The sequence below is a fragment of the Pristis pectinata genome, chromosome 5 (assembly GCF_009764475.1).
Source record: "Pristis pectinata isolate sPriPec2 chromosome 5, sPriPec2.1.pri, whole genome shotgun sequence".
Taxonomy (NCBI): Eukaryota; Metazoa; Chordata; class Chondrichthyes; order Rhinopristiformes; family Pristidae; genus Pristis; species Pristis pectinata.
This window is the reverse complement of record NC_067409.1, coordinates 75,183,562-75,200,984: the sequence shown is the minus strand read 5'-3', so window position 1 is coordinate 75,200,984 and position 17,423 is coordinate 75,183,562. Positions and strand designations below refer to the sequence as shown.

At 40.8% G+C, this 17,423-nt stretch overlaps 1 protein-coding gene across 7 annotated transcripts in view; it reads left to right on the top strand.

The window, feature by feature from the left end:
* hivep1 (HIVEP zinc finger 1) overlaps positions 1 to 17,423 on the top strand; it is a 159,470-nt gene that overhangs the window by 10,495 nt on the left and 131,552 nt on the right. Inside the window, exon 1 of one of the 7 annotated variants that reach the window (XM_052016326.1) lies at positions 4,352 to 4,499. The exons of the other annotated variants lie outside the window; for them this stretch is intronic. Within the exon in view, the coding sequence (XP_051872286.1) occupies positions 4,469 to 4,499 (31 nt within the window). The 5' untranslated portion in view covers positions 4,352 to 4,468. Of the gene's footprint in view, positions 1 to 4,351; positions 4,500 to 17,423 lie in introns of those variants that run through there. 7 annotated transcript variants of the gene reach the window in all.

Here is a 17,423-nt window from a genome sequence, read left to right as displayed (position 1 = left end):
GTACACCTCTATCAAGTCACCTCTCATCCTCCTCTCCAAAGAGAAGAGCCCTAGCTCGCTCAACCTATCCTCATAAGACATGCTCTCCAGTCCAGGCAACATCCTGGTAAATCTCCTCTGCACCCTCTCTAAAGCTTCCACATCCTTCCTATACTGAGGTGACTAGAACTGGACACAATACTCCAAGTGTGGTCTGACCAGAGTTCTGTAGAGCTGCAACATCACCTCGTGGCTCTTGAACTCAATGAAGGCCAACACACCATACGCCTTCTTAACAACCTGTGTGGCAACCATGAGGGATCTATGGACGTGGACCCCAAGGTCCCTCTGTTCCTCCACACTGCTAAGAGTCCTGCCATTAACCTTGTATTCTACCTTCAAATTCGATCTCTCGAAGTGTATCACTGCACACTTATCTGGGTTGAACTCCATCTGCCACTTCTCAGCCCAGGTCTGCATTCTATCAATTTTCTGTTGTAATCTACAGCAACCTTCTACACTATCCACAACACCACCAACCTTTGTCTCATCAGCAAACTTACTAACCCACTCTTCCACATCCTCATCCAAGTCATTTATAAAAATCACAAAGAGCAGGGGTCCCAGAACAAATCCCTGCAGAACACCGCTGGTCACCGACCTCCAGGCAGAATACGCTCCATCTACCACCACCCTCTGTCTTCCATGGGCGAGCCAATTCTGAATCCACACTGCCAAGTTTCCCTGGATCCCATGCCTCCTGACTTTCTGAATAAGCCTTCCATGAGGAACCTTATCAAACACCTTAGTGAAATCCATGTACACCACACCCACTGCTCTATCTTCATCAATGTGCTTTGTCACATCCTCAAAGAATTCAGTCAGACTCGTGAGGCATGACCTGCCCCTCACAAAGCCATACTGACTGTCCCTAATCAGGCTGTACTTCTCCAAATGCCCACAAATCCTGTCTCTAAGAATCTTCTCCAGTAATTTGCCCACCACTGAAGTAAGACTCACTGGTCTGTAATTCCCAGGGTTATCCCTACTCATTTTCTTAAACAAAGGAACGACACTTGCCACCCTCCAATCATCTGGCACTACTCCTGTGGCTAGTGAGGACGCAAAGATCGTCGCCAAAGGTGCAGCAATCTCTTCCCTTGCTTCCCTTAATAACCTTGGATACATCCCATTCGGCTCCGGTGACTTATCTATCCTGATGTTTTTCAAAAGTTCCAGCACATCCTCTTTCCTCACATCAACATGACCTAGCATATCAGCCTGTTATACGCTATCCTCACAAATGTCAAGGTCTCTCTCTTTGGTGAATACTGAAGCAAAGTATTCATTAAGGACCTCCCCTACCTCTTCTGACTCCAGGCACATGTTTCCTCTTTTATTCTGATCGGTCCTACTCTCACTCTAGTCCTCCTCTTATTCTTCACATATGTGTAGAATGCCTTGGGGTTTTCCTTGATCCTACTCACCAAGGACTTCTCATGATCCCTTCTAGCTCTCCTAAGTCCATTCTTAAGCTCCCTCCTGGCTACCTTGTAACTCTCCAGAGTCCTGTCTGATCCATGCTTTCTGAACCTCAGGTAAGCTTCTTTCTTCCTCTTGACAAGATATTATACATCTCTTGTCAACCACAGTTCCTTCACTCTACCATCCTTACCCTGCCTCAATGGGACTAACCTATCCAGAACCCCATGCAAGTATTCCTTAAACAACCTCCACATTTCTGCTGTGCACTTCCCCAAGAACATCTGTTCCCAATTTACACTCCCAAGTTCCTGCCTAATAGCGTCATAATTCCCCCTCCCCCCAGTTAAATACTTTCCCATATCGTCTGCTCCTATCCCTCTCCAAGGCAATGGTAAAGGTCAAGGAGATATGGTCACTATCTCCAAAATGCTCTCCCACTGAGGATCTGAAACCTGATCAGACTCATTGCCTAGTACCAGGTCCAGTATGGCCTCTCCTCTAGTTGGCCTGTCCACATACTGTGTCAGGAATCCTTCCTGTACACACCTAACAAACTCTGCCCCATCTATCCCTTTTACACTAAGGAGGTGCCAATCAATATTAGGGAAGTTGAAATCACCCATGACAACAACCCTGTTACTTTTGCACCTCTCCAAAATCTGCCTCCCGATCTGCTCCTCAGCATCTCTGCTGCTATTGCGGGGGTCTGTAGAATACTTCCAATAGAGTGATCGCTCCCCTCCTATTTCTAACTTCCACCCACACTGACTCAGTGGACAATCCTTCCAGGACATCCTCCCTTTGTACAGCTGTGATACTGTCCCTGATCAGCAAAGCCACTCCCCCACCTCTTTTACCTCCATCCCTGTCCCTTTTGAAACATCTAAACCCCGGAAATATCCAGCAGCCATTCCTGCCCTTGCAATAGCCAAGTCTCTGTAATGGCCACCACGTCATAGTTCCACGTACTTCCCCATGCTCTAAGTTCATCAGCCTTGTTCCTGATACTTCTCGCATTAAAATAGACACACTTTAGCCCATCCAACTGACTGCAATTTTGCCCTTTCAACTGCCTATCCTTCATCACAGTCTTTCCACACTCTACATCTACTTGTACACTAAATGAACCAATCTGACCTATCACTCTGGTTCTGATCCCCCTGCCAAACTAGTTTAAACCCTCCCCAAACCTGTTCTAACAAATCTGCCCGCAAGGATATTGGTCCCCCTCCAGTTCAGGTGTAACCCGTCCCTTTTGTATAGGTCGCACCTTCCCCAGAAGGGATCCCAATGATCGATAAATCTGAAACCCTGCCCCCTGCACCATTTTCTCAGCCATGCATTCATCTGCCAAATCATCCTATTCTTACCCTCACTGGTGCGTGGCACAGGCAGCAATCCAGAGATTACTACCTTCGGGGTCCTCTGCTTTTCAGCTTCCCACCTAACTCCCTATATTCCCTCTTCAGGACCTCATCTCTTTTCCTACCTATGTCATTGGTACCAATATGTACCACGACCTCTGGCTGTTCATCCTCCCCCCTTCAGAATTCTTCTCGGGTGGATGTGTTGAGCTGTCTTGAACCACTGCAGTCATAGTGACCCCAACATGCTGTAAGGTTTTAGGTTAGGGACTTTCGTGATTTTTATTCAGTGACAGTGAGGGTACAATGATGTGTTTCCAAGTCAGGATAATATGGAACTTGGAGGTGTTGGTGGCTGCATATACCCACCTGTTAATTGACAAGTTTTTAGATATTTCATATATTAAATAGTGTCAATTTGAAATATGTATCCCTGGTGCATGATGTCACTCGAGTAAAATTAAGGAATGCATCATTAGTTTCCCAGAGAAAATAAATCCTGATGACTCCTTCTGAAAACACTGCCACAGCCAAGCTACAGTTTCATTCAGAAAACGGTACAATTTTAATTTCCAAAGCAACATAGCAGTGTTTATGGTGAGTCAGAAAACAGGCTGTCTTGAAACTACAAGGTCATTATCAACAGTCCAGTGATATAGAGTTACAGGAAGGATTGTGCTTACTGGAAATGGATTCTAGTTACAGGCCATAGGGATTGTTTGTGATGCTGAAATCATGGTTCTTACCTTGATGATTCGCTGATCTTATTATTCCTCCCTGTGATATGGTTGAACAAATGAGCTCATGAAGAGATGTTCAATGTGTGAGCTTAGAAGTGCTTGGCATGTCATATAGTTTGGGTGAAATCATGGCTGAGTTTGGTCACATATTCTCGACACTGCATTTCTAACAGATTTTTGACCATACAGTGATCAGCAGCTCTTTCCTTTCTGGGTTAGATATGATGAAGCCAGCTATTATTCTTAAAGAATCCTTGGTGTGATTAACTAAATATAGCACAGACCAAAGCAAATTGCTTCCCAGTCACTTGTTTCTCTGTGCTGAAGTGAGATGGGCACTTCGTATTGTCTGCATGGTTTGTTAATTAGTATGAGCTCTTACCTTCCAACAATTGTTTAAATGCAATTCCTTGACTGATTTATGCAGAATATTTTTTTTTTCTAAATCCAGAAACTTATCTCGAGTGCAGTATTGTGAAATGCAAACACGAGGTTTTAAATTTACTTCCTATCTATTGCACAGAAAAAGGGCAGATATGCTCTGGTGTGAATTGTCTATGTTTTGGCAGAAGCACTTATAGGGGTTGGGCTTGTTCTCTCGGGCTGCACCTTTCTGCGCAACATGGTTGGTTAAATCCTCTCACACAAGCGGGAAGTGGTCTCCCTGGTTTCAAAACTAGTCATTGGATTACGTTTAGGTACTTTCCAGATATTGTGTAATGTTGCTTGTGGCAGCCAATGTGAGATCTATATCCTCAGTGACAGCTGTTCCTGCTGTGAAACTCTGGGTGTAGTAGGAAGCGTGCAAGCCTGTTGAGTTCTTACGTACTTATTATTGATTGCTGGCAGAAACAATATCAACTTTACTTGCGATTTAATGTGAGGACTGTCTGTTTTTAAATGTGGTCACATTTAAGCCCTATGTATTGTGGTAAGTACATAAGAGCTTTTACTTTTCTATTTGCGATCTCATTCAGGATAGAGGAACTAAATTTGGAAAGTCTTTGGAGGCTGTTGGGGTGTTTCTTTGTTACATTGAGAAGAAATGTAACATAAAAATGGTGGGACACCATTCCGAAAAATCACTTGAATTTTCCCTTTTTTTATGTCTTATTCAATTTTTCAGTAGACTTACTGATATCCAGGTATGTAGTATCTTCTTAGAAAATATTAATATTCTGATGCATGTGATTATTGGATATTCTGCCTATTTCTAAATATACCATGTTCCTTTTTTTTTGTGTCGGCTGACTATAAGATACTTCACTGAGTATGCAGTATGTGCTTGATTTTACCAGTTAACCTCTTGCCTTTTAGGGGTGTTATCAACAAAGTGTGACAGGGAAGGTATGCCACAGGAAGTTTATGGTGCACAGAAGACTTAACTTATTATGCTTGATTTCTATGCTATCACACAGTGATGTGTTCACTCTGTTTGCCTGCTGTCTTAAGTAGCTTGCTCTCTCTCTCTTTCTCTCTTCCTTTGCTACCCCTCTCTCTCCTTTTTTTGACCACTTATCTCTCCTTCCTTCTCTCCAGTTTCTTTCAGTCCTTCTTGTGCCCAGTTTTTAGAATATGAAACAAAACCCATAATGGCTAACTTAACTAATAGTTGATCCATTGACTTTGGTGGAGGGAAATGGACAGCCCCCATTTTGCTCCTGGGACCTTCTGCTATTTTTGTCTGGCAAACTTTTTGCAATTCTGGACTTATTCTTCAAACTACTTGTTGATATTTCCTAGTTCCCAGCTTGGTTCTTCTATCGTGTACTGGATATGTAGGGAAATGGGGTTAGTGTTGGAATGTGGTGCTGAGGTAAAAGATCAGCCATGATCCTATTGAGCATCAGAACAAGTGCAAGTGGTTGAATACCTGATTCCTGTTATCTCTTATGTTCTTGAGCAAGTACACCAAGTCATACATTTTCCCATTTCCCAATCAGCCAACTCTTGCTCTGCCTCTGACTGACTTCTGAATTGAACATTTAATCCACTTTACAGAAGTAACCATTGCTCAACAATGCTTGCTTTAATTGTGCTTAATTGGTTGCAGGAGGCTAGTGCTAAGAAGCCAAAACTCAGTTTGGCCCTAAACATATGCAATGTGATTGGTGGAAGCATCAAGGAAACAGTGGAGGGTTCCGCAGAAATTAGAGCTTGATGAAGTGTTCCAGAATCAGCATGAAACACTAAGCTGAGCAGGGGAGGAAAGGTTAAAGAGCAGAGCAATAGAGAATGATATGTCAGAATCAGATGTCAATCCATATCTTCTGATGTGGGCCACTGTGGTCACACGGCCCACCTCAACTGTTCAGATAGGACAGATAGCCTGCAACTTTACAAGCTCAATCACCTAATGAAGAAAACTCTCCAATCCATTGTTGCATGCTGATTGAGTTTTTTAGTCTTAATTTTAATCATGCTTATTCATCAAAACCTATTTAGTTCATTATGTTCAGCCATCTACAGGAAATTTACAAAATTTTACCAACACCTTCAACCAGCAACATCAGTGAAGTTCTTTTAGTTTCTTTGACTAACCTTTAAACTTTGTAAAAGTTATTTGCACAGTTACCACGTTTCTATTGGTGGAAGTGGAATGTGTTCAGAGTTTATTATTTCAGCCTTTTGTTGGATAATGCTCTTGTGAAGCAACTTGGGATGCTTTTGCTACAGTGAAAACACTGTATAAATGGAGATTGTTGTTGTGAGCCCCATCGATATATCCAAAGCTGACAGATGGAGAGTGGTGTGTATGAGGGTTGGACCTGTGTTCTGAGAAATATTTATTTTACATTGCTGATACTAACAGATCATGGCTTTTGGATTTAAGTTTCATTCATCAATAAGGCAACCGGGCAAATAATTTTGATAGCACTCTTAGGACCTTGCCCAGTGCAGAAGTTCTACATTTGCTAGCCAAGCTTACACCAGCGATCTCCCAGCTAGTCTGCTGCTGGACTCTACATGGAGCCTAGTGGTGGAATAGGGCCCAGCTGACATCCCCCATCAATAAAGAACAGAACAGTACATGTTGCTATTGTGTCTATATTAGATATACATCCACAACTTCCCACATGCTGGTCACGTGTACTGCCTTGACTGGCACTGTTACTTGGCACAGGCTGGGAAACAAACCTGGGACTTGTCATGCATTTAAGCCAGAACCATAAGATCTTGCCCCAGGTTAGACCTGGCGTGGGATCTGCATGCCTATTCTTCTGATTATGAATTTTATTGCTATAAGATTAGGATAAGGTAAGTAACATCAATTACTGACATACTTAGTTTCCATTGTTCTCAGTGATTTTGTTTTGCACTTTATTAACAATTTAAAATTATTTATTACATTTGTAATAGATTTCAAATGCAACTGAATATCAGGAGCATATAGCAGCAGGAAAAGAAAAGGTTAACAGCTTTGATAGGTAGCATCACTGGGCATAGCTTTGCTGTCAGTTTTTCTGAGCTGGTTTTGGACAGGGCTTGTTCTGGCCTCCCTGCCTGTCTTAGTTATGACATGCTGGGTCCTGCTGCCATCCACTGCCTCACTGCATAGCTCAAGGATGGTCCCGGCTAGCTAGAATACCTTGTTGGGTGCTGACAAGTTAAGTGCATGATATCGATGTTGTTCAGCAGCAACTGTTTAGAACGAACCCTACTCAGTAAATTCCAGGCTATTACCATAAAATAGCTCCAGGGCTATGAATTTTCAAATGAGTTGTACCAATGAACAAGGAATGTATTTTCAAGGAAAACTGAATTGTTCCGTCTTCAATGCTTGGATTACTAAACTTTTTAAAACAGTTGGATCTCAAATTACCTGAGAACAGTGGATCTGAGTTTGGATACCCTTGCAGTGAGAAACTAAACATTACGTGATGAAGCTGGTGATTTGCATTTTGAATGTAAATTAATTTAGATGAAAAAAACAATATTTTCAACCATTCCATGAATAGATGGATGCAAGTTTAATGCAGAGCAGCTTTGAGATTATTTTCAGTCACTTTTTAACATTTTGTTTATGATAGCTGATAATATTCCAGATGCAAGTTAGCTGACATAGTTTTGTCAATCCTGGCCAGATTTCCTGGTTTACTCTCTATGCTATATAGAATTCTGCAGATGTTCAGCATAGAAACCATGCACTCAGCTCAGTTGGTCCATCTTGGTTTTTGCACTTCATTCAAGCTTCCTTCAACACTTCATTGATTTAACCTGATTAGAGTAACCTACTATTTCCTTTCCTGCAGTCAAAAAAAAACTGCTGGAGGAACTCAGTGGGTCAAGCAGCATCTGAGGAGGCAAAGGGATGGTCAATGTTTTGGGTTGGGTCCCTGCATCACCTTTGCCACCACAGATGCTGCATGACCTGCTGAGTTCTCTAGCTGTTTGTTTTTTTTTCTCCAGATTTAATGTATCTGCAGCCTCTAGTGTCTCTATTCCTCCATTTAAATATCTCAGTTCCCCTAAGATGCACCTGTCCCATTTGCCGCAACAACTGCTTCTGGTGAATTCCATAATAGGTAGTAAGGTCATCAAGAAGTCTGATGTCTTCATTCTCGGAACATAGCTTAGTTCAAATACTTCTCTATCTGTCTGTGTACGGGGATCCTCTGCATTAGGTATCATTTTAATCTAAAATTTGTATGTCTTCTACCTGATTTCCATGAAGAACAGGTGACTGCTTGCAGGAGCTCTGGGGATACTAGTTAGTTTTGCTCTTCTGAGTATTGACCAAGTGTATTGTGTTTGTTGCGCTGTGTGTATGATGTGGATGTCACCATTTTAGCCAAGAAATTTGCAAGCTACATGTTATTAACGAGGTCCTGTCAATGTAAGTGAGCAAATACTAAGTGTATTTATATTTGTTCCTTGGTGTACTTCTTACATACAGATCCTGGAGTTGAAAAAATGAAAAGGTATACTGCAGTGTCTTAGACATTTATACCTGAACCCTATCGATTTCTGAAATGTTTGTCCACATATGAATCTTATGATATCTTTGATTCACGGATTTTCTATCCTGCATTCTGGAAGGCTGAAAGAGTTAACCAAACAGATAAAATTAAAATATTTGAATTACAATATGTAAATGGAGGGCTTATAACAATTATCAATCTTTTGTAATGTAAATGATTTCCATGGTTGAGTTGGAAATCTGGTGTGGATTTATCCAAGCAGTCAGTGGAGGGTGTCCCTGGAATGTTTGGCAGCATAAGTTGTACAAAATCCTAACCTCAAAAAAATACCAAAGGAGAAGGGGTGGGCCATTTCATCCTTTGAGCTTGTTTGTCATGGCTGACTTGTGACTGAAATTCATACTTGGTGCCATGCAACCATCTCTCCCTGTTATTTAACCCTTGGAATCCTGGTATCATTCTAGTAACTTTGTATTGCTTTCCTCCCAAGGCCAGTATATCCTTCCTATGCTTTTGCGCCCACATTTGCTCAGGCTACTGTCTATGTACTCTAAAGCAACTTCACATAATTGTAACTTTGATCCATTTTTAGATCAAAAGTGCAGCATTCTGTTGGTATTTGGATTACTTTCTGTATCCATTATTTTCTGTTTCCATTACTTTGATTGCCTGTCCCACTCCCACGCTGATCTTTCAGTCTGTGCCTTTTGCACTGTTCCAGTGAGGCCCATGAGGCTCAATGCAAGGTAGAGGAAAAGCACCCCATCTTCTGTCTGGGCACATTGCATCCTTCTGACTCAGTATTTAATTTTACGCATTTTCAGGTAACTTGTTTTCTCTGTCTGTATCAGTCGTCCACCTGTGATATTGGCTCAGCTTGTTTTGAGTTTTTCCTTTATTTCTTTTCTCTCTGGGAGTAGAGGACATGTCCAGCCTGACCTGCCAATCGTGCCTTCCTGCTTTGCATTTTGTAATTCCCACATTCTTTTGTCTAAGTTCTCTCTAACTGCTCCCATTCACTCTTTGTCCATTTAACCTTGTTACAGCTTTTCTGCATGGTCACCTTGGTTTTATCCCATCAGACATATCTGCCCTCGCCCCACCCTCCCTGCAGCTTAACAAGCTTTTTTGGTCTCCTTCCCAGTTCTGATGAAGGGTCTTTGACCTGAAATTTTAACTTTGTTTCTCTTCCCACAAATAGGAAGGATGTGATTGTGCTGCAGAGGAGATTTACCAGAATCCTGCCTGGATTAGATGACGACAGATATAGGGAGAGATTGGATAGGCTGGTCTTGTTTCTCTGGAGCAAAGGAGGCTGAGGAGATGGTCTGATAGAGGTATATGATTATGAAAGGCATAGATAGGGTAGATAGTCAAAATCATTTTTCTCATAGTAAGGATATCAAAGAGGGAGGTAGGTTTAAGGTGAGAGAAAGGAGTTTTAAAGGGGATTTGTGGGGAAAGTTTTTTACACAGAGAGTGGTTGATATCTGGAATGTACTACCAGAGGAGGTGGTGGGAATCAGATACAATCACTACATTTAAAAGTCATATAGGCAGACACTTAAATAGGCAAGGCATAGAAGGGTATGGTCCTCATATGGGCGAATGGGATTAGTGTAGATGGGCAAAAAATTGTCGCTGGATGTGGTAAGCTGAAGGACCCGTTTCTGTACCATACAACTGTTTGACTCTGAGATGCAGCCTGACCTACTGATTATTTCCCAACATGTTTTGTTTTTATTTTAGATTTACAGCATCTTCAGTTCTTTTGATTTTCATGCTGTTGCTTTTGTTTAGTATGTATGAAGTTCTGTGTTGAAACTCCAATAGTTTAATACCTGATTTTAAGATAAACCTGGTGCTTCTTCTGTCATGTTCTTCTCAACCCCCAGCTGAGCCTGGATTGGTTTCTTGGGATCATGGTAATGGTAGATTGAGGGATATACTGGGTTGTGAGGTTACAGATTACAGTGGAATACCGTACTGCTGTTATAGTACCTCACCAGTTAAATTTGCATTCAATCCTTCCCTCATATACAACTGTATGAAAAATCCAGCCTCATGGAGAGATAACAGGCTGAGGGAACGTTTATATTTTTAATAACAGTAAACATTTCTAAACTTAATTTAACAGTCCTTGGAAATGTTCATTTAATAGCTTTTATCATTTAACAGATTTTTTATTAACATGTATTTCTTGTGGAATCACTGGTCTAGTGAATTTATTATTAATGATTGAAACTAATCCTCGGAGAAGCCCTTGGATCTAGGCCACAGTTGTCCAAGATAGAATTAATGCCTACCTCACCTGGAGTCTCTGCCTATTGTGAAGAAGCTGTCTGTAAGAGTACAGTTTGTAGTAGACATTTTTGGTCTTGAAATGGGAACCATAAACATCGCGTTCCCTGTGCTGATGTTCCACAACTTTGCCTAAAATATTCCCAGACCAAATTGAATTGAAAACTATTGAGGTGTCCTTGGTGATAGTTTAAAATAGAGATTTGTTCATGTAGCTTTATTTGAAAATGCATTAGCAATGATCGATTGACAACTCAGTGGTCAAATCAGCAGTCTGTCAAGAATTGCTGGAGGCCACCACTAAAAAGGTATTTTTTTTCATTTGAACTTGATATGGATAAGAAAGTATGGTGGTGTGGAAACACATTTATAGTGTTACAACAACTATTGCAGGTCCATGCTAGCCCTCTTCCATTTTCTTCAACCCCAGATCCACAGAGCCTGCATGGAGATGACTGCTGTTATGACAGCTGGGGTGAATTGATCATCACTGCTTTGAAAGTCTTACTGGCATGTTGGCACATTTTGCTGCTTTGGACATGAAAGCTTTTGGAATAATTTTGTAGTAAGCTTTGAGAAAGTTAAGCTTCAAAATAGTTAGGAAGTTGTTAAAACTACTGATGAATAAAATAAATACTTATTGCAATAAATGTAATATTTGACGAGTACAAATTACAGTAAAATGTGACTTGTTGTTTAAGATAAATAAACCAAAGGAAGAAGATGGGGTAAGGTCAACAAAATTGTACTCCTCAATCAATGCTGAGTGAGGAGTACAAAATGGAGAGTAAGCAAACTTACAAGGCAAACAAGGATTAAAAAGAGGAAAGATTAAAACCAAACTTATGCTCTACTTTTTTTGCAGTTGTAATGGATTCTAGTGTGGTGAATATGATTTGCATATTTAAGCATCCCCTGCTCCCTGCTTGAATAAGGCAAGCCTTAAACTTCCAGCATACACCCAAGTCTTCCCCCTGTTTCTCTATTTGCAAGTGAGGGACTGACCAGAAAAATTGACAGACACAAGATACCGCAGGTGCTGGAAACTTAAACAACACACAATCTGCTGTTTTGCAGTGGTTTTGGGTAATGATTTAAGCATGGATATTCCCATGAGTTTTTTTTTACCCAAAGAGGTAGTTATTTCAATATCAGATCTAATTGTCTCACAGCAACTTTGTTTAAATTCTGCATCATGCGTATATTTACCAATGAGGAGGCCCATATTTGGGAAATGGTGTTGTCTGATGATTGGGTGATGCTATGGGCTCAAGCCATCCTTTTAAGCTTAACATTGTATTTTTGGATCGGGCTTGGATAAGTGAGAATACTTTAGGGGAGGGGAAATCTTGACAGTGTCCAAAATAAGCTGGTGGAGTAGCCATGTCATTCTCCCATTTTCTGGGCTGAGTAAAATTTGAGTTTGGACTGAGTTGTGGTGCTAACTGGGCCCTGTGGTACTGAATGTGTGTGGTAGGGTGGTACATCATCCAGCTCCTATGCTAAGCTGGCTGGCAGGTCAAGCTTGAGTGGGCAGAGGGTTGGTGGTTGGTGGTAAGCATGGACAGGCATGCAGGCCACAGTTTTAAGGATCTTGATTCTCCATCTGCCAGCTGTACAGCACTGGATGGGTGGCTCAGGACCTCAAGGCTCAGGACCCTGCCGTCTTCAATGTTGAATGATGATGAATCTAATTTACATATTGAAACAATATCGTCTGAAAAGGGCAAGAATCAAGCTGCCAGCAGGCATCCAAAGAGTAACCCCTTGCCTCTTTCCACTTGCGAGTGGGGACTGAGCAGCCTTTACCTCTGGCTTTTCGACAGTTTCGGCCAGGTGCATTTGAGACCATTTACTGACGTCGCTTGGAATTTAGTACCTAGAGCCACAGAGAGTTGCAGCACGGAAACACGGCCTTTCAGCCCATGAAGCTTGCACCAACCAATAAACACCCATTTTACACAAATATTCAATGATTGATCGTTCGCAGAAACAGATTCTTCTCTGACCTCCCAGGTCATTGTGGTTCATTTCTCCCTTATCAGCACAGTCTAGTACTTTTTCTTCCACATTTCTCAGTTCCAGCCTATGCTCTGTCCACTCCTCTGTTAAGTTGTCAATTTTCTTTCTCTCTACACTCAACCTTAAACACCTCTAGCCTACGCACTGTCCCACTCGGTCCCAGTTTTTTCCGAGCTAATATGAAGTGATGGAATCTCAGCATGATGGACTGAGCCCTTTGAATATTGACGATAGGCAGGAATTTCTGCACATGTGAACAATTGGTTAAAGGATATAGAGGCCACAAAACTCTGCCACTGTCACTGGGAGTGGAAGCAAGAGGAGAGCAGGCAAGCCAGAACAGAAAAGAATGGGGAGAATGGTACAGTTGGGTGAGTGGGTGTGTGGTGTTTTTCAGGAACCCCTTAGGAAAATGGCTATTTGAACTTGGCAGCTAGCATATGCTGCAAGGGTACAATAATATAATCACTTAACTATTACTTGACTTGGATCTGGATGGTTTGTCAGCACTGGATATATTACAATAGAGTGCATTAGAGTGAACTGAGAAATGTGGAAGAAAAAGTACTAGACTCCCTTGTTAGTGTAGTTTTAATTCCAAAATGTCTTTGAATATTATGATATTAAGTAATGAACTGAGATCTCTGAATAATGTTGTGTAAAGCTTGCAGGTGTAATCATTGAATTGAATGTCCAAAGTATTGAGTTCAAAACAAATTGGAAAAAAATGAAACAGTTAAGACTTTTAGTCTTGCAGCATAAATGGGCCAATTATAATTGTTTACAAGAAAACTTTGTTTGCTTATTTTGTAGTTTATCTCACAACTGGATTAGAGCTGCCTTTTATTTAATAAGCAATTTTTTCTCCCAGGGAGCCCAGCTTTGGGACCTCCATTTGAATCCACTGGCAGTCCTCATGAATAGATTATATCAATGGCCTTGAATGGCTTCTTTATTGGAAATGATGGATTGTTTTTCAGGGCAGGAAGCTGATCCATACATACAAAAATCATGCAAATAGGAATGTCAACAGAACATCCAATACTACGAATGAATTTCACAATCAGGCCACCTCTTTCCCCACTTTCTTTCCCACTCACTTGTTCTCTCTCTCGCTTGTGCTCTTTTTTTTCTCTCATAAGTGCCAGGCAATAATTAGGGAGGGGGAATGTGAGGCAACTATCTAGAGGTCTGATGGGTATTGGGAGGGGTCAAGGTGCGGTTATTGAAGACTGTGGCGACACCACAAGGGGCCCAGACGTGACTCTTGGGAGGTGTTTCTTCTGAGTTCATTTTTTAAAATTGCTTTTTTTGTCAATTACTGTGTGGATAATACATTTAGAAATGCCACTATTAATGTTCATTAATTGACACAATGCTACTTTATTCATATTTAAATACTTTTCTTAAGACATTTTTCTTTAAAAGTTTGCTGTGAATATACCTCTTTAGTCCAGTGTTTGTGGGTTCGAGTCTGATTATTACAATCATGAACATAATTAACTAGGCTGACAATTTCTTTCAGTACCAAGCAGTGCAGCATTCCTTGAGGTTCAATAACTCAGAGGGAATGTCCACTGCTCTTTTAAGTGGAAGCAACATTATTTCAAGGAGGAGCAGGCAAGATATTCCTGGGCTTTTGACCCCTCAGTCAGTACCATGAGAAGCGATTATCTGGTCATTATATTATATATTGTTGTTTGTGGGAACTTGCTGTGTGCAACTTGTCTGCCAAATTTTTCACAGCACCCGAGTAACTAAACTTCAGAAGGACTTTATTTGCTGAAAAACCCAATAAGCAAACCAGGTCACAACTGATGTCATACATGCCTTGCTTTGCATATGATTGATTGGAAATGAGATGGGGAAATGCCACTGGGGTGGATTCTGCATCCTTAAAATTGGAAAGCCAGGAAGGAAAGAGAAATCTGTTTGCTACAGACATTTGTAGCTTGCTGCGGAAGGGGTTTTATTCTGCTTGCTTGAGCAAGACTGCTTTTAACTGTAGATACTGTTGCCATGGGAAAAATGGGTGGATTCCATGGCTCTCTAAACCTCTGACAGATTACATCTGAGAACCACAGAATGAATATAATCTGATGTGGCAGGGTAATTCAGGTGTGCTGTGGCATAGAGGCTGGTGTTGACCTGTCAACTGGCTGCTATCATGGCCAATTGAAAGATTGGTTAGAAAATGTTGCAGCTGAAATAAGGCATGCTTGTTATGTTTGCATGGAACTAATGTTGGAGCTGATCGGTTTGCACATTTTGTTTTGAATCATTTTACTATTACTGAACAAAATTCATATTTGCTTTTCATAGTTTCAATGCTGAATGATGCTGTTCAACATCATGATGGGTGGATCACAGCTATGAGATATTTTTACTCTAATATTGAACTGCTTGATCAAATGTGTTGGTGTTTAAATATATTGGGATTTCTGTTACAGCTGTGTCTACAAGTTATTGTTTGATGTGAATGATTTGCATGCTAATTAGAAAGATTTTTGTGTCTATTTCTGTGCTTCTCTGCTTTCTTATATGTGCCTTGATTTGTGTGTCCTCCCCATTTTGTGTTATTCTACTGGAATGTGTATGTTTCCACCTCCATCTCTAATATTCACTCTGTATGTCTGTCACTGTTTCTATCTCTTTGTTTCTGTGGTTCTGTGTCTACATCTGTCAATCTACTTTACATGTGTATGCATGTAGGTATCTGCACAGTCCTGGAAAACATTTACCACTTGATTTATGTTCTCTCAATCGTTGTGAATATAAGTAATGATAAAAGTATTTTAGTTGAACCCAGAGATGCAGATTGCTAATAGCAGATGACTTTATAACAAGCAGCATTCCCATGAGGTAAGTGTAAATTTTAGATCGCTGCACTTCTTTCTTAAGCCCTGCTTAAGCTCAAGATATACCCTAAATTATTCCAAGAGGCTTTTGGATCTGTATAAGGTCCTTCTTAAATGAATATTTCACGTTACTTTTTTTTGTGATAATGTATACATTTGGCAATTTTCCCCTAAGCCTTCCGTCCCCTTTATATATTTTTTAACCATTATAAATCAGCACAATATTGACTTTAACATCTGTCAACATAAACGAGTACAACACTGCCTAGAATTGGATTGGATCCCATTGAGGGTGTAGCACTGAATGTGATTGTGTGCAATGCTAGCGACAGTTTGGATCCCCCTTAATAATTGCTAAATTGGATGAAAAGTTCTTTGAAAGTGCTTTATTGTACTTCCTGCCCTAAAAGAAACGTTTGGTCCTGAGCAATGTGATTCCCCATGGCTACTACATGAAAAACTTACAACAGCCATGTTGTTGCTATGCTAATCATAGGAAAGGCTGCCAGACCTTTAAGGAACACTTTTCCCCCAGCAGCTGCAGGTCCAGGCTGCTATTGGAGGTAAATAAAACATTGGAGAAGTGGGGGTGGGGTTGGGTGGTGAAACATATACTTTGTAGCCACCCACCACATGATCCTCTACCCTGAAGTGAATGCCCCCATGACCAAAGTGAATTGGAGGATAATCAGTGACGCAAGAGTGGCAGCATCTTGCAAATGGGTGATATCAGTGATGGACCAAGTGAAACTAAGTTTGCAAATACCTTTGAGCATTACAAAAGGAGGCTTGTTGATATTGTATGCAATAAATCAACGTCAGAGAGGAGAGTCTGTTTAATTCTCATCCAGTTTTGCAAAGACCACGATTTCACTTGGAAATGACTGCTAATGAAATTGACAACTGGGAAAACCATTGTGTAGTGCTGAAAAAACAAGCGCTTGTGTAGTCCAGTTTTGTGGCATTGTGTGTAGGTATGTCAACACATTTCAGAAAAACTCTTCTTCCCCACTCCAATGACAGGAGTTCCATATATGATAACATTTAAACTCACAAGGGAATTTTAGTTCTGAATATCTGTTCTACAGGACATGAAACATTTCGTTTTAATCTTGTGGGGGAGAATACAAGCAAATTCATCATTGTGAGCAGAATGTTTTGCCATCAGATTAACGTCAGTAAACCACTGTTTTGCATTATGACTCAGATGGCTGCTCATGTTTTCATTCCTAACCTGTATTAGATATGATCTTCAGTATTATAAAGATAGATAAAGTACATTTCCAAAATGATTTTTTGTTAGAATGATCTGAAGCAGAGAATCTGGTTGTATTGACACCAGCCTAGTGATTTGGCTCAATCAATTGTAGAACTATATACGCAGGTTTTTCACAAAATAATTACTTACTTAGTGCAGTAGAATTTCTTTGCGCTTTGCTGGTAATGATTTTAATGATTTATTTAATACAAGCTTTATAGGATTATGTACAGGAAACTATCAGAATATCATCATAGATGGCATGAATTTTACTATATTGCTTCCTTATGAACTAGTACAGTAGTACAGTACAGTCATACCAGTATCCCTCTCCTTTGCTCCTCCCTTCCTTACCCGTCTTGAGTCTATAGTCACTGATTGCCAGCATGATTGCTGGCAGCGTAGACTTCCCTCTGCGTGATACTTAGTGCCAGGAAGTGCTAATGAGATCTAGGAATTAAGATATCTAGGCCTCCCCAGGCGGAACAACTGTG